Genomic DNA, 27,828 nt, shown 5'->3' on the forward strand with positions numbered 1-27,828 from the left:
GCAAAGTTCCCCCGGCCCACACCCGTTAGTGCCAACCTCACCACCATGAATCATCCCATGACAGTGAAATTCTGAAGAAAGAGCACAGAGATGTTGTAGTCCATGTTTTACATCAAATTTCTTTTGCTTTTGAAATTGGCAAACAGTCACTGAGTTCTGGAAAGAAAACGCACTCTCATATGGCACCCTGCCTTCTGAGCCAGCTCTTGTTGCTAGGGTCTAGGGCCAAAGGAAGACCAAGGGCACCTCTGTTTTAAAGGCTTTCATTGGGGACTCATTTGCATGTGGCTCTGTCTGGTTCTGGATACAAGTGATTATGTACCTGTTTGTATCAGATAATTGATCCTAAACTCCCTAGACTTTTGGGATAAGAAGACAACGGTGTACTAGAGTTCATTTACCTTTTGAGGATATTTCTATTTCTTAGCTTCATCTCATTAAAACACTCTGATGTTAAATGGAATAAAACTGTTAGGAAATTCATACATATAGAATGATTCCAGCTATCAAATGGATAATGTATATTCAGTGTACAGGTGCATGGACTGTAGGTGTTTACCAGGAAAAGTTAGTAATGATTATCTCTGGATGGTGCTGATTACCAGTGAGTCTTTGGCTTCTTTTATACTTTCCAAATATTTTACATCTCTTTTTCTAAAGCAAACTTTTAAAAAAAATTTCTTTCTAAAAGACCACTATGAGGAATATATACTGTTTACCAGAGAATAATCTACAGAACTTTCTAAAAGAAGTTTACTAATTATTTCTATAGCACTTTTTATGTTCCAGGAGCTATTTTAAGTGTTTCATTATTTATTAATTCATTTAATCCTCATAACACCTTATGAGGTAGGCTCCAATTTTACAAATGAGGAACCTGTCAGTTTGGTCCCCAAATCTATACTTTTAACCACTGTGCCCCACTACCTTATCTGCAAGTCCTTTCTTAATATCACTGCCCACATAGTTATAAAATATGAAAAGCAGCATGGTCGGAGTAACTGTGCTACAGGGTGTCCTCTGTGAGTTTTGGTTTCTGCATCTTGGGAATGTGCGGTTGAACGCGGTGATTGCTATGGGAGTGTTGAGCGCTAATGTTCAAAGGTTCTACTTTGCCTGCTTGCCAGACTGTTCACTCACCAGTGTGGTCTCAGTTTCTCTCCAGCCATGGGACCATTGAAAAGATACTATTCTGATGATCGTTTTCAGAAAAATGATGGTGATGGTAGTAGCATTCAACTATTAACAGCTTTATGGTACAAATTTGACTAAGGTGTTGATTACTTTGTGATATAATTTTTTTCATCTAAAAAAATGAGAAGTATCACCAATATCTTCTGTAGCTTCAAAACATTACCATGGGCTAGAAGGTTAGTGGAGTCCTCTCCCTGCATCCAGCTTGGCTGCCTGTTTTTTTATTTATCTTTCATCCAGGGATGGTTGAATTGGTGTTGTGCAGCTAGCTAGTCAGCAAAAGATTCAAGTTGTTGACTTTATGTTTTAAAGTTTGTGTTAGAAGTAGTGGTAGGGTAGTTTGGTTCTGTTATTTGAAAGGGATAATGAAATGTACAGTAGAAGACAGTTTTAAACAAAATCTAGACAAAAAGAGAATATTTAATTTCCGAGATTGCTGATTTTCTCAGGAATGACTGTGTTATAATCTGGTCACTCTCAGAGTGTGATTTTGTTTATTAACTTATTTAGCTATAAAAAAGTTGGTCCAGCCTGACTGAAAGGACAAGGGAAAGTCAAGACTTACAGAAAGTCAAATTCTAAAGAATAACAAAGAGATAATAGTTCCATAGCTGTAATATTAAATATGTATAATATTCTAACATAACTAAAAATACATGCTTAAACTATGAATGAAAATCATCTTTGACAGTTTTTAAACTAAAAGTTTCTTAGCTAGAAGGGCCACAGCTGGGCAAGGGGCCTGGTGGAGAGGGGCTAAGGCTGTGAGGAACATAATGTTTATAGTCCATTTCCTTAATACTAATAGTTCATGCTTGACATTATAATGTAAATGGATATTTACAGTTTAATTTAAAATATATTTTCGAAAGTTTATGAGCATGGCTGTTAAGAATTAAGAGTAAAGGATTAGGGGTAAAGTAAAAAAAGCATTGCATTAAAATAGCACATCTATAAAACTAATGAATTTCTTCAAGTTGCAAAACAAAGAGTCACACTGGTACAAATCTCTATCCAGACTGTGTTTCATTTCCATTTTGAGAGCCACATTTAAGACAAGCTAGATTGCATTTAAATTCCCTTCCAGCAACAGATATCCACGCTGCACTGTATAAATGTCACTATTGATCCTGATCTATAACCACAGAAAAAATTGTCGAATTATGTATGAAATAGGATTTTATTTTTTAATGTTGCACCAAACATTTTTGCATTTGGTGTGTCAGCTGTTTAACACAGCAGTTTTTCGTTGATCTTTTGGTTCTCAGTGCCTTCTTTCACTCAAGAAATGTCTTTTTTATTTTAAAGTGTTTAAGATTTTGAGTCTTGAGCATAGCTTTGTTCCTTGCCTCATTTCCCCTGATGAAACTGCTAAATTGTCAAGTGTTAAAATGAAAAACAGTAAGCTTCAAGCTCTGATAGAACTCTGAAAATCACAAGTATTCACTCAAGAAATATTCACTGTGCAAATGATATAAAGTGGCTTTTACTAGGGGATATAGCATGCAGTGGGACAATGGCTGCCCTCTTTTTGCTTCCTAGAAGGTGACACAGGCAATAGGCAGAGAGAGATAATAAGTGCAATGGGGAGAATAAAGAAGGGGACAGAGAGTGACAGGAGGGCTATTTTGGATTCAGAGGTCTGTCTGAGGAGCTGACCTTTGAGCAGAGGCCTGACGAAAGGGAGCAAGCCAGGAGAATACCCAGGAATAGAGTGTTTTGGGCAGAGGAACAAGAGGACCAAATTCCAGAGAGGGAACCAGCTGGTGGGTTCCAGGAAGAAGCCCTTGTGCCAGGAGAGTAAAAGGGTGATAAACTCAGAGGGGTCAGACTGTATTGCCCTGCCATTCAGGCAAAGACTCTGGATTCTATTTTAAATGTAGTAGAAGACATCAGGAGGGAACGTGATAAAGTCTGACTTTGGTTTTTAATTTAAAGGATTACTCTGCTGCTGTGTAGGGAATAGAGTGTAGGTGGCAAGAGTGGAAGCAGGTGACCACTTAGAGGCTGGTTCAGTAGTTCAGCAAGACACAACGGTGGTCTGGACTAGAGAGATAGCAATGGATAGTGAGACGTGGTCGCATTCCGGATATAAGTGGAGAATGATTAAACATGAGCTTCATCGGAGCGTGTCTTATGCGTGGGTTTTTCTATTAGGGGTGGGAGTGGTAGGTGGAATTTTGTACCAATAGAAGCTCCTCTTCCTTAATGGTTTGCAGGATGCAAGGTTTTTATATTCTGAAGCAATGATTACATTCTGAGGCTTAGCAACACGGAATGAAAAAATGAAATTCTAGTATTGTAAAAGTAAAGACTTTGCCAAAATGGGGCTGTAAGGATTAATAGGGTCAAAAATCTATGTTGGTGTCTTTTGCCTTGGTTTTTTACCTTCTGGAGGCAAATTATTCTATGCCAGTTTGAACATAAAGAGCAGTGTCAACAGCTACATTCCTGCCTCGGTTTCCAGGGTTTGGCTGTGCACAGGTGCAGGTGCAGCCCAGGTGAGGAGAACCACTCCAGGGCTCTAGAACCTCCTGAGACTGAGGTGCTTCTGCTCAGCATCGCGTCTTATCTCATAGAAACCAATTACATTTCATTTCATTCAACCTGAGCATGGAAGGGGTTTTTCAGACACGACTTGTTTGTGCATTTTTAGCGAGTTGGTTGAGTGCTGAGGTGGCCTAAGAAGGCACATTTCTGGTCTCGCCTCCCTTCCCATGACAGCCATTTCTCCCCCTTCTCCTGGCTCTTCCTTTCGCTCCAACACAGACTCTTGGTCCTGCGCTCTTCTGTTCCTCACGAAACTCTGAGCTCCAGTTCCTTTTTTCCTCGACCTGCTCTGAACTCTGTTCCCTTCTCGTCCTCTTCACTTCAGATGCGTGCATCATCCCAGTGCAATTTATCCTTTACCGCTTCCTAGAATAGGAGCAACGCCCTGAGATGAGAGAGCCGATACACACACAAAGCGCAGATTTCTGTGTAGCAAAAACTGAGCCCCCAGATAGTTTCCCATTGTGAATCTTTTTCCATTTGCATTGCTACCTTTTTTTTTTTTTTAAATATACTCACTGATCTCGAGGCCTTTTATTTTTATTTATTCATTTATTTAGTCCTTTATTTGTGACCACGCTCAGCCAGGGAGCAAACCGGCCATCCCTATATAGGATCCGAACCTGCAGCGGAAGCGCTGTTGCGCTCCCAGCGCCGCACTCTCCCGAGTGAACCACGGGGTCGCCCGGCCCGCATTGCTACCTTTTAAGGAAAGAACAATGTCAATACATTTATTCATCTTCCTGCCCTGCCCCCACTGCATCCTCACCGTCTAACAGCATCAGTGTTCTTCAAGGTGCTCTGCCAAAGACACTCTTTTGTGCCCAGTAGAATATTGCAGAAGAAAAAAATCACCTATAACAAGATATAGTAAATGGATAAGCTTCTTGCTAGGTATACTTACTTTCTGTAGAAGGTTGGTCTTTGGAGAATTTCTTTACCTCCACAAATTGTGGGGAGAAAAAAAGTTGACAGAAGATGGATCCTGGAAGGTAAGATTGTAAAGGGAGTCAAACGGCCAGCTGGAAGGGGTAGAAAAGGGAGCAGGTAACAGGGTAACAGGAGAGTGATTAGAATGGGGTTTGGTAGGCCAAGGCCAGGCTTCCCATAAAGCATCCTAAAGGAGAAACACAAATGAATAATCCCTAGGCCCTCTCCACTTAAGGGGAAGATGCTGAAGTCCTAGCACAGGAAGGAGTTCACAGACCTTAGAGTGGGTGACCTGACCTGCTTTTAGGGAACAGTTGCCTCAAGTGGTGGTCTCAGCTGCTCTGGAAACTGAAATGGTGGGTGTATAAAAGGCAGTGAGCCTGCAATCCTCGCCCTTCTGGTCCCACAAATATCTCATTGGGTGTGTGCTGCCAAGACCCCCAGACTTCGGTCCCACCTCTGTCAGACCCAGTGGGAGCAGCAGGGAGCCATATTCACCCACTGGCTCCATCAGGTGAAAGGCCTCACTGTGTATGAGCTGCTTCGGATGTAAACTAAATATGAGAAACTTTGGACTGTGTCCAGGTCATGCATTATACTCGAAAATCCTTGAACTCTGGGATTTTACCAAACTCAGGCTTTCAGGTACAAGCAGCATCTCAGGTAGATCTCCCCTTGAAGGAAGATGGTAGACACATTGTGGCCGTTCTTCACCCTGTGTGAGCTGTCCCCAAACTCTCTTCTGGCCTGCTTGTATGGAATGGTGTGGGCCTTTCATACTCTGCTATAAGTTGAAAATGTCTGATTTAAATCATCCAGAGTTCTAGAAATTACCGCATTTCTTTTTTGCTGCCATACATCCCTTTTGAGGAAGCAGAGTAGAACGTTCACATTAAGAACTTTTGGGATGCCTTCCTGTATATTTAAATCGCTTATAGGTGGTTGGCGGGTGAGGGTCCATAAGGACCACCTCTCCGTCCGCTCTTTGTCCTCAGTCTCTCAGTACAGAACCTCCCTGGCAATCGCTACTCTGCACAATTTGCTTTATTTGAATTTAATTGAACTGCTCAGATGCCCTTGTGAATGAATCCTCATCCCCTCTCCCCAAAAGATAAATATTCAAAACAGCTACCATCTTTTACAAACAAATTGAGCAGAATGTGTTACTAAAACTGGCGTGTTCAAACCTACCAGGTTGTGGAAGACAGTGCTTATTTACTGCACTGCTTGCCATTAGCCATCCTCGAACATGCATTTCCCCCGCTCACACAGACACATTATTCCTGAAGAGCTATTCTTTGTCATTGTCAGAACACACTTTAGTCTCTGAGGGGGAAATAACTTGGCGATTCATATCCACTGGAAGTGATCTTTTGTTTTACGTGAATGAAGCTCTTGTGGGAAGGGCTGCAGACTTGTCCAAAGGAAAGAAGGAGCAGGAGAGCCCATGGCCTCCCCCCATGCACACGTGGGAATGCATGCGCCCACCAGCAGCCCAGGGTCTTCACGAACACGAGCGCTGCTTCCAGGAGATCTGCAGTGAACGTCAGGTCACGAGTATTTTTCATAAGTAGGGAAATTATATTTCAGATGTTTTTGTGCATTTAAAATATTCAGCAGCAGCGCTTCGACAAGGGAATTACTTGAGCCGAAAATGACTCTACCCAGTTTCTTTCTATTCTGGGTAATGATTTTGCTGCCTCTGAATCTTCCCAATAGTTGTATAACCCAGATAGAGTCAGGACCCCTGGAAGCCAGCTTCGGTCCAGAGACCTATTCAAAGAAACACCAAATATCATTGAAAAGCAATTTAAGTTTTCACTGAATACTCGAAGAATACCCAAGAGGCATCCCATTCATAAACCACAGCACAACATACTGAAATCTACTCTTTCATGAATCTATAGCTTTCTGCCACTATAGTGACTTTTTGTCTATTTCTCTATCTTTCTTTTGACTATTGCAAAAATCTCTCTTCTCTAATTTTCTGCAAAACTTTCCCTGCAGCCCAGTCTACTGGGGATTTTCTGCTCCTGGCTGTACCTATTCTTCTCCTGTCATTAGCTCTGCGCGCTCCAGTGTCAGTGCAGACTGCCGCAATTCTCCCACTAACCTCCTCACCCCTGCGCCAATCTGCATCACAAAAGCACGGAGCCCATCTGGCCAGACACAGCTCCTCTCTGCAAGGCAGCTTAGGGGCAGGGATCCTGGAATGCTCACATGGTAATATGTTTCTCTGTTATAGTTATTATCTGAGAATCTTCTCCTTAACAGAAATTCACTGAAGTCAGAAGCCAATTAAAGAAGTTAAGCCAAATGGACATTAAGATCATTAAGATAAAACTTCTTCTTCACACACACACACACACACACACACACACACACACACACACACACCTACCCCACCCCCCCACCCCCCCACCCCTACCTTTGGTCAAATTGTTAACTGTTTGGAAGGCAGCCACACCAGTGAGGAAGAGTTCTGGAAAGGTCATATCATTTCTACCATTTGCTAATCCTAACCAGCCATCCTGTAAATTCATGACCATTGGTCTCGGATGGCAGTGAAGAAGCGACTGTAGATGAATCAGCAATTTCTTGTCAGCATTGGAAGAACAACTCCTGTTTCAGGCTCTCCTGATGATGGAGTTTTATCAATTTTATATACAAAGGAGGGCATGTGAGACACTGTATTAGTATCTTTTCATATTTGCCGTTATTGCTAATAGTTTTCCTTAAAAAAGAATATCACCATTTGTGTTTATTTTAGATTCTGTTTAACCTTTTCATGCCATGTATATAGTTTTAAATGCCTGACCTGAAAAGATTAATCTTAAGGATGACTTCCATTCAGGGAGAGGATACATTCTGTGACGTGGAACAGTACCTGCAGGTTTTGTAATGGAAATCAGTATACAAAGAGAATTTTCCTTTTTATCAGAAATTCACTTTGCTCCTCATTTGTGGGGAACTAATGAGAGCGTGGGCTCTGAATCAAACTACCTGGATTCAAGGCCTGTCAGTCCCACTCAGTAGTTGTGCAGCTAGTCAAGTGGATGCTCCGTGCCTCAGTTTCCTTCCCCGTGTGATGGAGAAATCAATGGTTCTACTCCACAGAGCTGTTGGAAGCATTAAGTGGGCTGTTGTATGTCAAGCTTTCAGAACTGGTTCTGGAACATTGAAGGGGTCCTGTGAATGACAGCTCTCATTTCTCCTCTCCTCCTCCTCCTCACCTCGGTGAAGGAAGAGATCCTTGATTTTATTGCTTGGTCTTAATGCTAAGAACGTATATCAAAGTTGTAGTAGTATAGCAGGTGACCTTAAAATAAAGTTATCTTTTCAAATAACAAGCTCTTATAAAGACATTGCATCAATACTGTAGATTAGAAGAAAACTTCAGTTTTCTTCTGTTAAATGTAGTGGTGGTCAAACTACCATTTTAATGAAAATTTTTACAACACTTTCTTTGGATATCATATTTGTTCCTAACTTAGGGAGCACAAGGATGGTATTTTTGCACTGATTAAGGCTCCAGAGACTTGACAGGGGAAGATATGGTAGTTTTCCTGATGTTATCCCCGAAGGTTAAATGTACTTAGCACTTTTATTTATATTGCTGTAATTTACAAATTTGTTTAAATCCTTTCTAAATCCATTTCTACTTTATGCTTGTATCATCTTCTGAAGAAATTATTTCCTGTGTTTGCAGTTAAAAAACAAAACAAAACAAAACTGACTTGGTACTTAAGAGCCTGGTCCTGGACTTAGACCCACCTGGTTTGACACCACCACTTGACTAGCCAATCAGGGGCTAATATCTCTACAGCTGTAAAAGGGGGTTATCATACCAGCCTCATAGGGCTGACGTAGGGATTAAATCAAAGCAGGGGAGAGGATATTCGCCTGGGCAGACTTTTATCCTGAGTGGTTATCAAGGATAACAGGAGCCGTACTCAGAAAAGCAGAGAGGATTTAGCTGACCTGAGACTTCTCAGGAGTCCTAGCAGGTCTGTGGTGGGTGGAGAACCAGCACCGGGGAGAGGGTCCGAGCAGGGCTCTTGAGAAATTCGACAAATCTCTGTCGGAACAACCCTGTATGCCTTCCCTTTCCAGGAGTGGCTCTGAATCCTCAGCCACTCTTTCTGTTTCTTGACTGGAAATTATTACTGTATAGGATAGAAATTAAGCCCCCTTCTCGCATGAAAAGCCTTGGTTTGCAGTATGCTTTTTCAAAGGAGTCCAGGCTGGATTTGGATCTGGTTGTATGTCTTCTGTTGGAGCTTGTCAGAAGATGAATGTTCTGGGGCCCTTAATGACTGGATGATAGTTCCTTGGTCACTGAATAATGAACCCCAAATAAATGAAGGAAATGTGTTGTCTGGCCTCTAAATGATTCAGTGATTCAGGAATGGGGCCTGCAGGTCCAGTCTTAATTATTAAAGTTGCTTTAACGACAGAAGCTTTATCATTTTTGATCCTTCCCATGGAACTCCAAACCCTAAGACCACCCTCCCCTCCTTGCAGCTGAGGGTACCTCTCATCTTGTCCTCTCAAAAACATGGACCCTAGAATGCTAAGAGACCATACCATCCTGTGCATACACATTTTAACTCGCTCAGTTCACTCAGAGGGGTCCATACCCTACCTCCATGGCACACAGCTGGCAAGTCACAAAGCCAGGTGCAGAAGAGAAAGGCCTTTTGAAGCCAGTGCTCCGTTCCTTGTGATTCACTGACATCCATCTCAGTGCCAGTCGAAGGAGAAGGGGCTAGGGTCAGGATTCAGTGGCATTCTCTTTTTGCTCTAGGATAGATTCCAAACCCTCATCCCAACCTTCCTCAGTCTTGCAGTACCTCCAGGTGAGTGCATGTCTATTGAGGAGGACAGAAACAAGGTCTGACAGATACTGTGTCTTAAGCTTCATCCCCACCAGCCCCCACCACCTGACTCCAGGATAAAGTCCCCTCATGTGGCTTCTCTGTGGCTCCTTCACAGTCTTCTCCATGTGGTCGTCTTCACCTGCCTCCACAGACTGGTCCATCTCTGGATATAAGGTCTGCCTTTGCTGCTGCTCCTTTCAGAGAGAGGCAGAAAGCTGGACGATGCTGGTTAGGGTCTCTCCAGAGGAGATGGTTGAGGGCAGTCCGGAGGGCAGAGGCTTAGCTTGTGATGGTGGCTTCGGTGCTTGGACACTGGCAGGGGAGGTCCTATCACCTTCACAGTGGAGCCTGACTCTTCAGCGGGACTTGCAGAAGAGGTCTTCCAGAGTCCCCTGTCATCTCCTTCTCTTTACCTTTCTCTATACACCCTGGAATTCTGCATGTCTGCCATGTTCTCTCTGACCTATGAACTCACTCTTCCCTTGCCTGAACCTCTGCTTCCCACACGAACCAGTGTCCCTCAGGACTTCACTGAGATAGGTCAAGTCCTCCAACACTCTCCCTAACCTTGGTTGTGGGTCCCTCCTTTCTGTTCTTCCAACCACCCACCCACACATGTGCTTCTCATGGCTGTGAACATTGTGCCCTGTACCTCCTTATTTTCTTACATTCCCCCAACTGGCTGCGAGTTTCTTCAGAACAGGGACTGCTTCCTGTTCCTAGACATAGCCCCAGGACTAAGCATGGTCTCTGTCACGTAGTAGGTGTTTAACAAATATTGTTGAAGTGAGGAAGAAACGTAGAAAGGACAGCAGGGGACAGCCCAGTACTTTACTCAAGCACAGAAAGCAGATAGTTGCTTCCATTTCCACGACTGAACGAAAATCAAGAGGTATTTTTGCTCAGACCTCTTTGGGCCAGAAGTATGTCCACAAAGTGCGGTAATTTACAGAGAGTTCATAGCAGTCAATAAGAAAAATACCACACCTCTGGTAAGAAAAAAAGGGCAAAGGATCTGAAGAGACACTTCAAAAATGAAGAGGTACAAATGAGTGATCAACACATGGGAAAAGTATCCAGTATCACTAGTCAATTCTAAAACATTAAGTTGAAAAATTAGATATCATTTTTCACCCTTCAGTTCATTACATATTTTTTAAAATGATAATAGCCTTTATTAGTGAGGGTGCATTGAAATGGGTCGTCCACTATCAAGGCAGTAGCAAGCACCACCCCCGAGGCCTTTTATCTCTGTTTATTTTAATCTCTTGTTTAAATGTAAACAAGCATTAGGTTTCACTAGTGAATAAGGATACGAAAGGCATGTAAGAATGGCTGTCTTAGTGATATTAACATTTTTGGAATTATGAGGTGTCATAAAGGGGGATATGTACAAATAAGAACAATCTTTATACTTCCCCTAGTAGACATCAGTGCCAGACATCTCTCATGTCTAGTCTCCACAAATCCAAAGTCTAAAAACATAATTTTCATTGATCATTAGAACCTCATGTATCAAACGATCTTATTTTGAAATTAGTTTTCCTTTATTAGTTTGATTTCAGACAAAGTCTGGAAAGATCTGAGAATATTTTAGATTAGATGCACCAAAACCTCATCTTAGAAATGTTCAAAACATTTAGAATTGGCAGCTCATGATTGCTTTAGACATTGCTTAACAATAACTATTACAGTGGAAGTAACTAAATCCCTTTCTTATAAGTGAAGATATAGTAATTATCACTAGGGCATTGACCTATACAGGGAATTGCTGATGGTTTAGGAGGGCCTTCAACTGCATCTCTACTTGGTGCATGAGGTAGTTTCAATTTAGAGTCAGTCCTGGTGGACTGTGGAAGAGTGAAATGGGGCTAGTCTGTGTTGCTGAGGAATGTGCTTGAGTAGAAGGCAGGTTCCCAGAGCATGAGTCTTCCCCTCAAGACAGCTGGTTTGCTTTGGGCGCTGTTACCTGGCTTCCTCCATCCCCTTCTCTCCATACCCCCTGCATTGCTTATCTCAGAGCCCAGCACATAGTAGGTCCTCAGACTGTACTGAGTAAATGCTTTCCAGATGAGAGTTTAAAAGTGAACCAGGTTAGATATGCTGACAGGATCAAAGCCTTCACTAGTCTCTGCTCTTTAATGCCTCTGCAACAAACTTCTGTTCTATTCAACAAATATTTATTAGGCACTGGCCTATTGCTACAGAAATGAGAAGCACAAAACTGTATTTTGGAGATTAAGATGACAGGAGGGGTGAGACAAGTTCAAAGGCACAGGCATAGCAGTGAAGAATGTGGGCTCTGAAGTCATCCGGCCTGGGTTCCCATTCCAGCACCACTGGAGGGCGGGAGGGAGAAAGGAATTTTAGCGTACAAATTTCCAGATTTGATCCAAAGTGGCAATCCATGGGTCCCAAAAACTCAGCAACCCCAAAAGGATAAAGGCTGGGTGGGACTGGCTTGTCCAATGTTGATTTCCTGCCCTAAAAAATTAACTGTGGACCCCACATCCCACTCCCATCCGTAGCAAACAACCAGCCTCAATTTTTTTTTCTTTCTTTATTTTGTATTCCTTAGCAGTGCACCAGTGAGAGATTCCTAAAACAAAAATCATCTTTTGATTGGGCATGAGAGAAAGTCTGAGAAGGAAAATGGCCTTTGAGACATGTCTAAGTGGATTGCCACGATAGAGGTGGAGAGTGGGGGAGGCCAGGGAGGGAGCTCAGGAAGCTGCAGAGTGCATTGGAGGCTTAAGGAGGGCTTCCACGGAGGTTTGAGACGGGTTTAGAAGAGGAGGTTGCTTGCCATCAACGACAATCATTGCCTGTTAAAAATATTGGCCTAGTTCAAGCCTTACATCCAGGAAAAGAGAAGGAAATGTTTCCTTTCTCCTTCTCTAGATCACATGGCCCCCTCCCTCCAAGACCTTAGTACAAGGTTGTTGGTCCTCTTACTGACATGGCTCAGCTACAGGAGGGTTTCCATGCAGTAGTCTGTACATGAAACCATCCCTCCTTATGTAGTTTCTGGGCAGGAATGCAGACTGAAATGCAAACCATTCAAATGTAGAGAGTTTTTTGTTTTGTTTTTGTCTTACTTTCAAGTGCACTTGTTGTTAGAAAACACCAGTAACTTAGTTCCCAAGCAAATCTTTGGCTTTTCCAAATTTTCACTTCCAAGGGTTGAGAATCATAATAGTGGGACATGAAGAATTTGGCCTTCTGGGCCTTCCTAGCCTTGCCTATCAGTGGAGGATCCTTCAGGAACTTACAAGCCCTATCCTACCTCTCCCAAGTTTTGCAGGTAGAAGATCTGCTACAAAGTTACAGTTATAATTACTAGAACTGACTTTCAAAGGAATCAACTAGGAGACAGGTGCTGGAGTGAGTTTATAGTGCTGGAGTTATTAAAAAGTTAGGAATTTTCACAAAGTACATCTTAGATGGGGAAGGAGGAAGCAAGAGGAGCCCTGTAAATGCTGCTCTTTGAGGTAAGAAGAGATCTTACAGTTGTTTTCTAAAATGGTGAAAATCTGAATCTGTTTTGACACCTTCTCACCCAGTCTTCTTTTAATCAGTGATTGCCACCATACAGTCCTAGGTCTTCTCTGATATTATCTGAAGAATAAAATGCTAAAAATATTACCAAGGCATTGCTTTTACCCCAGATCTATTTTGATTAGCACAGCCTGCAACTGTTTACACAGAAAGATCGGGAGTCCGCCTCCTGTTCCTGACGTGCATCTTAATAAGCCACCTGACAAGAGCAACAGGAAGAAAAGAAAAATTGCGAACAGGTGTGAGGGAGCCAGAGTGAGCTGGGGGAAGGCAGGTCCTGCTTCCCCTGCCTCTTAATCAAGTGGGCACATTGTTCGGGTGCCAGGACCCTCTGTCATGTGACAGTGGCTGTCCTTACTGACTCTGGTGTGGGCTGTGATTAAGGGGGCTTCAAGTCCCAAATTAATTCCCCTGTGCCTTCAATAAAAGGAAAACTGGATTTTGATAGTGATTGTGTCACTGTCATAACCCAAAATGCTCCATTCGTCCACACAGAGGCCAGTTGGCAAGGGCTGCCCCTCACAGCCACATCGCCTTGGAAATGCGTGACACGTTGGTGGATGAGTTGTCTGTTTCCACATGGACACCTTCCTTCCCAGCACCACTTTTAAGCATTTGCTTTGTACCAATTGTGGTTTATCTAAGGGTCTTGCTGCCTTTTTGTTTTATACCATGATGGATTTTGTGTGGGTTGTGCTGTGTGAGTAATAATGACAGGTCTGGCTTTGTAGTCCTGGCTGTTTGTTTTTTCTTTGTGTCCAGTCATCTTGTGTGCCTCTTAACACCACGTTGGCTAGCCAGCCGGAGCTGTTAATGACATGTTAAAACCTATCTTCTTTCTAAATTGGTGGGGATTCTGTCTTGATGTAGGGGGCAAAAAAAAAAAAAAAAAAAAAAAGGCCTGTGTTTGGAATAATGCTACTTTGAAAGTCATGTGGTCAGTAGCTTTCCCGTTTTATTGGAAAAAAATATTAGAAAAATAATAATAATTTGTCTACTGCTTTCAATTGAGTTGTGTTCCCTGGAGGGATAAGAAAAGGAAGACTGTGTGTTGCTAGGCTGCCCGAGTGCATCTGCGCTGGGCTGTGGTGCGGTGGACGGGAAAGGACAGTGTGCAAGGCAAGGGTGGGGCCTGTCTTGGAGAGTTTTCTGTGACGCAGTCAGCAAAGGGACTTCTGGGTCTTTCAGAAGGTTTCATCTGATCCTGAAGTGTTGTGCTCTTCCCGTTCCATCATGTGAGGGTTTGGGTCCTTTAGACAAAAGCATAGAATCCGTTGGAATTACATATCAGTATTTTTTATCTTTAAATAATTAGAGACTTGCCATAATCAATTAAGATCACAATTTAGTTCAGTTAAATGTTAGTAATTATCCCAGTGAGCCATGGTTTACAAATATTAATATCCCATGAAGTTAGGGAGGCCCATTTTTAACTTTTATTTCTTACCTTTATTTTTAACCTTTGTTTTTATCTCTGTGTAATTGTAATGGAGGCATAATTTGTCAGTCTCTTTTCTTTTTTAATTAACAATTGCTTTTCCAACTTCTGAATAAGTAATCCTTAATTAAATGTGTTGATGTTATTAATTTACCTTTTTTTTTTTTCTCTTCTGAATACCAAATTGGAATGGGAAATTCTTTTGTGTTGTGATTGTGGATCAGAATTCATTGATTAACTTGTTAATACATTTAGGGCTTAGAATTCCTAAAGGGCTCATTACTGTAATCTCACACCAGTCTTTCTAATTTCTTTAGAAAGAAGAAGAATCATTAACTAGCTTGAATTGTCAGGTGAAAAAAATAATTGGCTTTGCCATGAACATGAAGTCTTTATTCAGATATATGCAAATGTATTATATTCATAAAAATGATAATTTTGAGAAACATTTGAGCAGCGTAATTACTTGGAGAAATGCTACTGTAACATCTTTGGAGGCAGTGTGTTAAGGGGTAGTATGAGGAGACTTGAAGTTACATTAGAAAGAGGTACTATAAATACTAAGACAAAAAGTTTTATAAGAATATAGTCATTTTGTACCTATTTAATCATAGGCAATAAGAAAATATATTGCAACTTCCTAGACTGAAATATGAACTCTCCTAGTGATAGGCATCTTTCTTTCAGGTAGCCCCTCATAGTTAGACTTACTCCAGGCCATGTGTTGGGCAATCATCAATTTGTTATTTGATGAAATTTTCTAATCCCTTAATTTCTGCGATTTTTCCCGTAAAGATTAAAGATGATTCAGAGTGACACCTATTTTTGACCTTAGTGTGCCCAAGTCATTTCCTGTTGACAGGAGTCCGATGAAAATGGCATCATCATCATTACCAAACCTCCATCCTGGAGAAGAACTTTAGCTCCAAGTTTTTCTGAGTTTGTCCTGTCATGTGTATTGATATTGGGGTTTATGTCCTCTCTCTGGCTGTTGTGAGGTCTAGGCTCCATGCGTGTTCCACAGTACTCTCCAGCCTTGAGTGATATACCTACCTATTAGATCTATCAGATATTATGGCTCTTCATGCATGTGACTTTATAGAGATTAAGTTAAAGTATATATGCATATAACATAAATAAGTAATTTTTTTGAAATAATTGCAGATCATTCAAATTTAAAATAGGGATCACAAAAAGAAAAATTTTAATTTCCAATTGTTTATATCTATTTGTTTATCAGTACAAATCCTTAGTCTTAAATAGTACTTTGTTTTTCAGGAAAAGAAAAGGGAAACTAAGGTGTGAGTATACTGCTGAAAATTGCTTCCATGGGCTTTTTGAGCTAATATTCTCTTGGGCAAAAATAAGAATACTCTCTTTAACCTCCTTAGACCATTGTGTGATATGTCTGAGTATGTGTGGATTCCAAATAGTCTGTAGAGATGGAAGGAATAACATGTTTCCTCTGCAACATTTGCTGTCGGTGAAAGGACCAGGCAGTAACACTTTTATCAGCTGCATTTGTGGTGCCCAGATTTTTCTAGTAGACAGAGGTGAGCACCTTATAAAAATATACAAGATGCCTGGTTAAGCTTCCTCCAGATGGTTCCAAATGAACCATATGTAAAGGCCATAGGGGAAAGGGTCTAACAAATTACGCTATTGGGCTTTTCTAATTGACACTCTTCTACCATTGTGGAAAAAATTGTAAGATGTGTTTTCTTTTTTTGGCACTCAGATGAGTATAGGATCAAACCAGTGGAAGAGGTCAAATACATGAAAAATGGGGCAGAAGAGGAGCAGAAAATAGCAGTGAGGAACCAAGAAAACTTGGTAAGAATCGAATTTTTCACTGAACAATGAATTTTGGTGACACCATTGCAATAAAATCTGCACTGCATGTTTAAACTGCAATTTACACACTGGCCCAAGATTTCTTGAAAATGCTGGAACTATTTATAGCTTGCCTGGAAGCTGCACTGTTATTCCTATATCCTGTTTGTCTCTGAATAAGCCCTTCTTTAATCTTGATAGGAAATACTCCAGGGAAAATAGAGCAAAATTATCAGGGTTTAAAAATAGCTAAATGTAAAGGAAAAAGCATGAAGTAGATTGAGATTTATGTGGGGAGGATAGTTTTTTGGTTTTTTTGTTGTTGTTTTCTCTACCTCTTTTAACTTCTATCCAGGTCAAGATGAATTTAACCATTCATTATTCTGGACATGTAATGTTGTTGAGGAAGTTGCCTTTTAAAGGAAAATCATGTGCTTTCAAAGTAAATCTCTATCCAAAGAGTCAGTACTTCACATTCCCAATGTTTTTAAACGTATTGTGGGTTTTGAGTCAATATGAGAATTGTAATGATGCAAAACAGGAAGTTAGGAACCTCTGTCTTTAATGTGAATCAGTATACGTGTTTCACCTTAATATTCCATCTCTATAAAAATATTTAGCTAATTATCATATTAGATGGTTTCTTGAAAGAGGTTACAGATTGTTAAGAATATGCATTTATTCAATTGTATTGGAGCAACATTGTTTTTGGTTATATTTTGTATATATTTTGTTTATATTTTATTTGGGGGTTATTTGCTTTTTTATGATTGAGTAAATGTATTTTTAAGAATCCTGCAATGTCATAAAATATTTTCACTTGACTTAAACTCCTTTTTCTATTATGTGCTTTGTTTTTGGTTTTATGATTTCTGCAATAGCAGAGCGAGCTGGCAGAATATTAACCAGTGCTCATGAGTATTTAAGGCTGTCATTTTTCATGAAATACTAGTGAATATTAGAGGCTAATTCTTTTTACTTTATTCTTTTCGGAGCATATGATCTACAACTTGAAATATTGAAGTATCAAAAAGTAAATATTTTAGATCATTTTAAAGGAGTGAAAATACTCTAGATAATAAAATTTAGCCTCATAAGTGGAATCTGGATTTTAAAGTATCACTTAAGTCACAAAGATTCATCATCCCTACAGTAATGATATATTTTAACATTTACACTTAAATCCAGGACAAGGTAGCCATGACTAAATAGTAAAAGTTAATATTATCAGACTTTTTACATGATTTTGTTTTAAACTTTGAATGGATAAATCGAAAACCTGGGTACTTGAAATATCAGTAGTTGTTTTCGTACTTTACTGAAAAGTAGAGATTGTCCTCTCTTGATAGAGTTTTGGCTTGAATTACAAATCTCATCTTTAATAATAAAGAGATATCGGTGATCAACTTGGCAGTGGCTTCTCCTTGGGTCTAACTACTAGCATGCATCTCTGTTTCACATGCTGTATGTCTGTAATCCTAAAGGAAGTAACACCTTTTATCTTAGTTTCTGGGTTTTTCCTCAGTATACTCTCATCATATTTATTGTCAATACACCTTTTTTCTTCTCTGTCAATTTGGAATCTTTCAACTACTTGGTGCTCGTGTCTTATTTTCCAGTACTGTGGTCAGAATCGGCACTAGTGCCTTTCTATGCAGACTAAATGGAAATTTGAAAAAAGAAAAATTTCTGGTCATTCTGACTTACTGTGGATTATCTGTGACAGCCATCCTTTACTCTGCCAGCCAATCAGGGTCCAGGCTACTAACAGGAGTTTTCAAGTTTCTGAAGTTTCACTTGGGGCATGGAGAGTAAATGGTTATCTTTGATTCTGAAATTTCCAGACTGCTTTTCAAAATTAAATGATTTTCAGTTACCTGGTAGTATGTTGTCTTTGTTACCTACTCCATCTTTTGGGGTGCATAATCAAGTATTGACCATGCATGTTGTCTGAAAAAACCTAATAGCCTCCCCAACATGAAGCTGACAATGGAAGGCACATGAAATAGATTTAACAATTCTTTATTTTTCATGTACTTTAAAATAATCTATGAGTCAAGACATTCTTATGCTCCAAAGAATAATTTCAAGACATAGGTTGAAGTGTTTTAAAAAGTTGTGGTTTTTTTCACTCAAGTTGTGAAATTCAGGGGCTCAGCAAGCATAATAAAGGCAGGATGGTATGATGGTGAGGACTGGACTGGGCTCTTGAGGCAGAAACCTCCTGGGCTCAGGTCTCAGCTCTGCCACTTGCTCATGGTGGGATCAAGTTACTTCACTTCTCTAAACCAGCCCACTTCAAGTGGGGATAAAACAGTGTCATGGTACGTGAGGTGATGGTTGTCAGACTGAGTGCCTAATACATGATAAGCACCTAGTAAGAGGGATTATCATATAAAACAAGAGGAATGAATAAAGAATGTTAGAACCAGTGTTTCTTTTTTCCTTTATGTTGATTGGTAAGAGATTTTAGGTCAATGCCAATGGGACATGTATTTTGAAGAACCTTGCCCTGGAACCATGAAATTATTTAAAGTATGTTTTGAGCACCTGTTATGTACAGAGCACTTAGTAAGTATTGAGACACACGGGGTACCTAAAAGTCACAGTCCTGAAGGAGCTTACAGTAAAGTTGAGAGAACAGTTCAGTTCAACAAGTATGTATTGATTGCCTCTTGTGTACAAGGCACTGTACTAGGCTCTGCAGAAAAATAAGGAAACCATTGACCCTCACTTCAAGGAGCTTATATTGCAGTAGACAAGATAAGTACTGAATGACTATAAATAAAGCCAGGCAATATTGAATTCCAAGAAAGAAAATACTGCAGATATTCAAAGGAGACAGCGTTCATGTCTGTTGGGGTATCAGGACCTACTTCATGATAGAGCTGGTATTTATGATGGGCCTGAAAGTATGGAATAAGGACGAATGCCCCAGGCAGAAGTAACAGATGGGGGGCCGGCCCTGGCCGACCCCGTGGCTTGCTCGGGAGAGTGCGGCGCTTGGGTGCACAGTGACGCTCCCGCCGCGGGTTCGGATCGTATATAGGGATGGCCGGTGCGCTCACTGGCTGAGCGCGGTGTGGGTGACACCACGCCAAGGGTTGCGATCCCCTTGCCGGTCACAAAAAGACTGAAAAGAAAAAAAAAAAAAAGTAACAGATGGAACACACAAGACATATTTAATAAAGGGCACGTAGTATTGTTTGGGGAGTGACAGGGATGGGGAAAAGGTGTCGGTAGGGAAGCAGTGAGAGATTAGAATCACAATGCCGGTGGTATAATATATAGAACCTTGATATCCAGCTGAGGGGTCTGAAATTAATGCAGTGGATTACGAGGAAGTTTGAATGTTTTTAAGCCAGGGACTGGCAGGATGGGATTACAATTCGGGAGAGTTAATGTGACAGCAGCAGGTGTAATATGGATTGATATGGGGAGCCAAGCTGGGAGACCGGTCCTAATAGTTTTTGCAAGAGGCAATGAGTCTGAACCCGTAGTGACATGGAGAATAGAAAAGATTTGGGTAAGACTGCAGAAGTAGAAGCAGCAAGGTTTGACAGCTCATTGCATATGAAAGGAGGTAGAGGGATCAGGAGATAATGATAATACCACCTGGAAAGATGATGGATTGGCGGTGGTGAGAATAGGTAGTGACCTCAATGACATGGTGAAATCAGTAGGAAGATTGTGTTTGACAAAAATATAAGGTGTTTACTTATTTATTTGTGATTCATTCTTGCCCACCCTTAAAAATCTCATAGTATAGTGCACAAGAGAGAAAGGTAAGCCACCGAGCACACGACAATGTAATAAATGCAGTAACAGAACACCTGCAGATTCTTAGCCTCTCGGCCTGGGGGAAACAAAGGCACATGGGACAGAAATCCCAACCTCGGGAGCTCACTTTCTGGTAGCTAGATGGAAGGCATGTGACTGAATGACCACAGTTCAAGGTACAGTGTGAAAGCAGAGGCTGGTGTTGGGCAAGCAAAGCTTTTTTTTTTTTTTTTTTTTTTTTGTCTTTTTCGTGACCGGCACTCAGCCAGTGAGTGCACTGGTCAGTCCTATATAGGATCCGAACCCGCGGCGGGAGCGTCGCCGCGCTCCCAGCGCAGCACTTGTGCGCCACGGGCTCGGCCCCAAGCAAAGCTTTAAGAACTTGCGGAGCACCCATGTGGAGAAGTCTAGTGAACGAGTTGAAATGAAGGTGTGGCACTCGGCAGCATTGCTTGGGACATATTGGTTGTTCAATATATTTTTGTTGGCTTGAATGAATGGATGAATGAATCCGTAAGCATAGTTGGACCTGGCGGTGCTCATTTGGATTGATTTGATAGCTGAACACTCGGGAATAAATGAGGCAGCCAAAGGGAAGAGAAGAGACCATGGTCAAAGAAAGTATCTTCAGACTTCAAGGTCCACTTCAAAACCCTCTGTTTGTGGTATTTGTGCCTATGTGAGACTTTGGTTTTTGTCTTACCACTGCCGTCTTTGCTCACCATGTCCCGCCCCATCGGTGGGTTTCAGTTTTTCTAAAGTCCGGATTCGTACTCAGAACTCCCACACTTGCTGTTCCCAGCCTAGAATATGCCTTTCCCCTCAGCACTCCACCCCCTCATTTTTGCCTGGGTTTACTCTTATTTATGCTTAAGGCTACAGGCTAAATTTAGCTGTCTGGGGAAAGCCTCTCCAGACAGTCCCAACCAAGTTCGTGCTCCTTCATTCTCTCTGATTACATTTGTGATTTCCTTTATAGTACTCAGCAAAACTGTTTCAGAATAACTATTTGTGAGTAATTTGCTTAATATATATATCTGTCTTTTAGACTGTAAGCTCAGGAGACTAAAAACTTTATCTTTTTGGTTTACAGTTAAATGTCTAGCACCTAACAGTGCATAGCACCTAGTAGTTGCTCAATAAATGCTTGAGACCTCCTGTTACTTGAGCCTTTTGACCATGGTGTCTATGGATGGGGATCATGCTGGTTTTCTGAGGCCGATGATGAATCATTTGTATGTCAAACATTTATGTACTCTCAAAACAAAGATGTGCATTTATTCCAATTTTCATCATTGCTTAACATCCATTCATTCCACTTTGCCTCTCTCAGACTTTAATTTCTTCTTAAGGAAGGTGGTGTGAAATAGTAGCATTGGCTTTGCATTATACAATACCAATATGGATCCTAGATCCACTATTTCTAGCTTTATAATTCTGGCTAAATATTTAAAACTTCTATACTTCGGGCCGAGCCCGTGGCGCACTCGGTAGAGTGCTGCGCTGGGAGCGCGGCGACGCTCCCGCCGCGGGTTCGGATCCTATATAGGAATGACCGGTGCACTCACTGGCTGAGTGCTGGTCACGAAAAAAAAAACGACAAAAAAAAAAAAAAAAAAAAAAACTTCTGTACTTCAAGTTTCTCATCTGGAACCTGGGGAATAACAAAATTTTTTAAAGTATTGCAAGAAAATGTGGGAGAATATGTTTAGAATCTTAGCAAAGGGAAGCTTTCTTAAACAAGACAGCAAAAGCCGAAAACAATTTTTTTCATTACATCAAAATTAAATACTTTTGTAAAATAGAATAACTACAAAAAGTAGTTAGTAGATAGGCAAGGGCCTGGTAGGAAATATTTTTGGTAAGTAGAAGGCAAAGCATTAGTATCCAGGATTTAAAAAGAACACTTGTAAATAATTTTTTAAAAGATAATCTATTAGAAAAATAGGTAAATGAACAGATGGTTCACAGTAGAGGATATTGGATGATATGCATATGAAAATATGTTCCAGGTCACTAGTTTTCTGAATACTCTCTTAACCAAGTTTCTGCAAGTCCCTCTCTGCAAGATGCTGATTACAGTGCGCTCGCCTGGATGGCTGGTGGGCTACTCTCTAGAACACCCCTGTGCTTTTGCTCTCACAGTTAATTGTGTGTTTTCCAAGACCCAGGGTGCTGGTTCCCAAACCAGTTTATACTGGTTGAAAGTCATTGTAATTATGTAATTTAGTTAAATAATATGCAGACCAATGAAACACAAGGGTGGAAAGAGCTGTTTTGGTGAAAATTAAATTGAATGCTTTGGAAAGTTGATGAAGGCAAATTACTAAAAGCTTGTTAAATTAAATTAAATTCTGTACTCAGATTATTTCACTAGGTCTTTACATTTTCACTTCACTTAAGAAACCAAAACAGGGAATCTTAGATGTACATTAAGGATACGGTTAATGCAGAAAGCGAATGTGGATCCCTTGTCAATCGTTCCTTACTTAAAGAAGAAGCCTTGTTCCTGTGTGAAAAGATGGGAGAGGAAATGCACATTTATATAATTTAAAATAAAATCGTATGCTTAATGTGTATACACATTTTTATGTAATGCTGCTTTAAGTCACTGTTTTATTTAATTACCACTCTGGATGGTGTTGCCTGGTACCACTTTTCTTGTAAGTAGGGAAATGCAAATTAAAACATGATTCCATCTTTTCACCTATTAGTTGCACAAAAACTTGAAGTTTGATAATATCAGATTTTGGCACGGCTGTAAGAAAATATGTATTCACATACTAGTGGTAAACATTTTGGAGGACAATTTGGCAGTATCTATTAAACTTTAAACATGCACACCCATGACCCAGCACTTCCACATCTTGCTGTCCACCCAAGCAGTTGCCTGTGTGCATAAGGAAGCTTGCACAAGACATTCACTGCAGCATTGTTTATATCTGTGAAAATTTGCAAATAACCTTTTTGCTTGTAAATAGGAGAATGATATAGTCATACCATACTCTAGGCAGCCGTTAAAAATAATGTTAGAACTATATGAATGTCATGGGAAAATCATACAAATTGTAGAATGGACATGTATGGTATGATGCCATTTAAGGTTTTTTAATAAAACAAAACAACAACACTGTATTTTCTATGGATACCTATATATGTGCAGGGATTCATGGATGGATACCGCAGTCGATGGGGGACTTAAGCATACCGAGGCCTAGTTTCCTGCTCTGTAAAATGGGGATAATAACTGAATCTACTTTAGTAGGAAGTTGTGAAAATTAAGTAAGAAATGCCTGTTAAGTCTTAGCACAGTTCTTGGCGTGGAAAATCCATTGTTGGCTTTGATGATGTTACTTTTATTAATGGGGTTGGCTTGGGTGGTAATGGATGAGAAAAAATTGGGTGTGATGGTAAAAGAGGATTTTTATCCTTAAACGTAATGTTTTAAATTTTTTAAAGAAAATATGAGTATATGATTTGTGTAACTTCAAATTGATTTTTAAAAAGGGAGAGAATAATAACAAAAACTCTGATTTTGACTACCTGGACATTTGTAAGTAGGATTATTACTATTTTCTCATTGTCTTACATACCTTCCGTGTTTAGTCCTTCTCCGAGTCTGATTAACAAGTGAGGACTGTTAAGACGTGGTTAGAAGGAAACCCAAGGATCATCTGGCTTCACTTTATCTTGGTTAAGTGTTTTGCACATAAATATTTTAAAGGTGTGTCACCCTACACTTGGCAGCGTTCAGACCCCTTGGCCTCTCCAAAGTAAGCATCCTGACAAGTAAAGGAAGTTCCAGTTTTAGTTTTGTAGAGATCCTTCCTACTATACAATAAAACATCTTGTTTTCCTTAATTAACATTTACTATTCTCAAGCCATCCTCCCTTAAGAATTATTAAATATGGAGCATTTTTTTAAATGTATTTCCTAGATTTACATGCATTACATTGGCTTTTGTTCATTGTTTCAAGATATCTTTGCGTAAATGAACATATTATTTTCTGCCAGATGACACATATCACGGTTGGTTGAGCTACTGGTTTCAGTCTTATCCATAGAGTTGAAGGCTCATTTGAAACCCCCTTGTCTAAGTCACCAATGCCTTGTCAGGAAAGGAAAGTAGAATCAAGTTTTAGTGTGAGTACTTCCTCCTCCTGACGTTGAGTTTGTTAGAGCTTCTGTACTATCTTCAGTGCATTGAATCTTCAATAAATGGCAGGACATCCAACTGCAGAAACGAAGACTCAGAAATTAGACGACATCTTTGATGAGAGGAAATGCTCCAGAAACCCATGAGAAGTCTCTTTGGAGCAGTGGCACCCAGCTGGTGAAACGGGGAAGTGGCCCCGACCCACAGGATGTGCCGTGGTTGAAGCAGCCCCATGCAAGGGGGCTCATGTTCGCCAAAGCTTTGTATTGGTTGACAGCCCAAACACAAACCAGAGAATATTCTGGAATTCCATTCCATAACTATTGGTCAGTAGGAAAGCTAAGTGCTCAAGACCACAGTCACCATATCACTCTAATTATTAGAGTATACCATGCGTGTGAGGAATAAAAGGCATGTGAATGAACGTTGTAAACTTTGAATCACTAATAAAATGTTTGTTATAATAAGATACATACATTCCCTTATAGACATTCTTATAATTAGGAATCCTCTAAGGGTCCATTTGAACTCTTCTTTTTAACAAATACTACCATATTTACTTTTCCTGTGTCTCTATAGAGCAGCTAATATAATAGCAAACTGACCTGTCTGTTTAGTTTGTTCCTGATGATTTTAGAAATGACTGTTTAAGTGCTAGACCTCAAATGCAAGGCCAAATAATTATTTTTAGAAATCTGATAAGGCAAAAGACCATGACTTTGAATTGTCCCAATTTCCCAAGCCATTTAAACATTACCAGTAATTTGGAGAATGAGGTAAAATAAACTAACAAGAGTAAAACTGGTACTAGTAGGCAAAGTGTCAAGCTATCTGAAGCCCCTCATTTCTCCTTCCGTCCTTCCTTCCAGCTGCAGGTTGGGTTTGAGCTCAGGCTGGGGCTGGGATGGGTCGTGGGGGAAGGTCTGGACTGGAGAGAGGTTCTTGCTTGTTTGGAGGACCTCTTCAGGACTGAGGATTTCCCCAAACCAAAATGAAGACAGAGAGTGGTTCTGGGTATCTGATTTAGATGGCATGTACCCTTTCTTAGAAGAGCTTCACTAACACCATGTTAGCGTCAGACTCATCCTCAAAAATCCCTGGGTTCTGACTCAGTTTCCTTCCCTGTTCTCTCATGTATGTTATGATGTTGACATCAGCCTGAAGTTCTTCTAGATGATTAGAGGAATAATGTTAGCATCCCAGACCTGATCTACCTGAACATTCTCCTTTCTTAAGGGAATAACGGCGCATGTGAGGAGAAGGTTTTTGTCAGTGCCCTTCTCTTCTGTTGTGTTTGTTGTGGTATAGGAGGACTAGGAGGGAAGAGTGGTACCTCTTCATCGATCTTGGGAGACTTCCTTTACCCAGCGAGCACTTTTGCATTACTTGAGCCAAGCACATTCAAGGTCTTGGAGATTATTCTGGCACTGTGGTAATTTACTTTAGAGTAGAAAAGGATTAGAGTTTATTTTAATTCTCTAAGGATGAGATTTGTTGAGTCAGTCTTCTAAGTTTCAAGTGTTAAATAGAAGCAAAGTCCCTTATTCAGGAACAGAATGTAAAAAGAATAAAATAATGTGCACAAAAGTGCTTTGTAAACACAAAGCCCAAGACAGATTATAATGATTATTGTTATTCCTAGTTAAAAGGACACCTGGATTCATTTTTGTTAGTTGCTATTTTATGGTGGAAACAAAGTTAAGCACAGCATACTATATTTTTTTTGCTTGTAAGAAAGAGTTAATTCCTGCTTCCCTTGAAGAAAGAGTTCTATCACCATAGCACACTTCAGTCTCCCAGGAAGAAAGGGTCATGTCTGAACTTAACATACACAGAAATCAATGACCCAAAGATGGTTTTTGAAACAACTACTACAATTTTCCCAAAAGATAGGCATAGCAGAACGTGACTGAAATCCTATTTCAAATGGCTTTTTCTCCTTTCCATACTAATATGCTGAACTGAGCATGCGCTGGTGAACACAGTGTTAGAGTCTCAGTACAACATATCTCTTGACTAAATACGTATTTCAATGTCCTCATTCCTCACTGTCAGCTAGAGGCTGTAGTGAAGTCTGATATGGGTTGAATGTTTGTCCCTCCATGTGGAAGATCGATCCCCAAAGTCTCAGTGTTGAAAAAGGGCCTTTAGGAGGTGACTGCATCATGAGGGCGCTCCCCTCATGAATGGATTAATCCATGAATGGGTTTATGGATTATTGGGTTGTCACGGGTGTGGACTGGTGGCTTTCTAAGGAGAGCACATGAAAGTGCTCTTACCATTCTCACCATGTGATACCCTGCATTGCCACTGGACTCCATACAGAGTCCCCACCAAGAAAAAGGCCCTCACCAGGTATGCCTTGTGGACCTTTGACTTCCCAGCCTCCAAAACTGTAGGAAGTTTAATTTTCTTTTAAATTACCCATTTTCAGGTATTCTGTTATTAAGCAACAGAAAGTATGAAGTATTTTTGGACAATAAGAATGGAATGGCAGGCCCTAACTGGGAGATCTGAGGAAATTCACAGAGGGCTGACAGTGCAGCAGGGCCTTGAACAAGACCAGGTTTTCACTGGCAGATGAGGTTGAGAAAGGGATTTCAGGCAGAAGGAATAGTGTGAACTATGTCAGCACCACACTCACCCAAGTGAGCTAACCGGCCATCCCTATATGGGATCCGAACCCGTGGCCTTGGTGTTATCAGCACCGCACTCTCCCGAGTGAGCCAAGGGCCGGCCCAAGGAATAGTGTGAACTATGCCTGGAGACGTGGCGTGAATAATGAGTGGTTTGAGAGGCTGATAGAATACATCGTGAAGTGTTTATTTGACTAGTTGGTCTGTTTTAGCTTTTTTTTTTTTTTTTTAGTCAGCGCGTTAATTTCTGGTGTACGGATAGTCACATTGTTTACCCAGTTGACAGCATTTGTAACTTCAGAATAAATAGAACAGACCTCTGCTGGTCTAATTTAAAGATTGAGGGTGTTGATAATGACTTCCCTTTTCCCAGCATTGTTGCAAAATGTGATTGCTTTTAAACATGCTTTCCTTGGATGCAAGGTGTTCTCTAGAAGTTATTGAACACGTTTACTCTAGACGTCTGCTGCCTAGTCAAGGAGAGCTTCTCAGTTATCCTCTGAAACTTTCCCTATTTAACATTTGGAAATTTCCAACACAAACAGTACTTTTAGATTTCTGGCCTCTTCTCCAAGAGCAGGACCTTGATATTTAAGTAGAAAGTAGAAAGAAGCCCTCTTCAAAGCTTGATTCTGTTTGATCCACATGGTCATTTTAAATGTTGGATTTATTTATCTCAGTAAAACATGGGCATTTTTTACTAACATGTGGCCCAGTTACAACAGCTGAGTTGGGAGGAATGAGTGACAGCTGGGAGCCTCACCTAAGGCCTCGTAACCATTACTAGAGCACCTAGGACATTACTGTGGTGTCTTTTTTTCAGGTTGTTCAGATTTCTCTCTTAGCTCTTATGTGATGCTAAAAATAAAACC

The 27,828-nt window shown here is 40.6% G+C and overlaps 1 protein-coding gene across 3 annotated transcripts in view; it reads left to right on the forward strand.

The window, feature by feature from the left end:
* C8H1orf21 (chromosome 8 C1orf21 homolog) overlaps positions 1 to 27,828 on the forward strand; it is a 223,953-nt gene that overhangs the window by 103,617 nt on the left and 92,508 nt on the right. For all 3 annotated transcript variants that reach the window (XM_063104089.1, XM_063104090.1, XM_063104091.1), the window contains one exon: positions 16,289 to 16,383. In XM_063104089.1, the coding sequence (XP_062960159.1) occupies positions 16,289 to 16,383 (95 nt within the window). The remainder of the gene's footprint in view (positions 1 to 16,288; positions 16,384 to 27,828) is intronic.

Source organism: Cynocephalus volans, chromosome 8, assembly GCF_027409185.1.
Source record: "Cynocephalus volans isolate mCynVol1 chromosome 8, mCynVol1.pri, whole genome shotgun sequence".
NCBI lineage: Eukaryota > Metazoa > Chordata > Mammalia > Dermoptera > Cynocephalidae > Cynocephalus > Cynocephalus volans.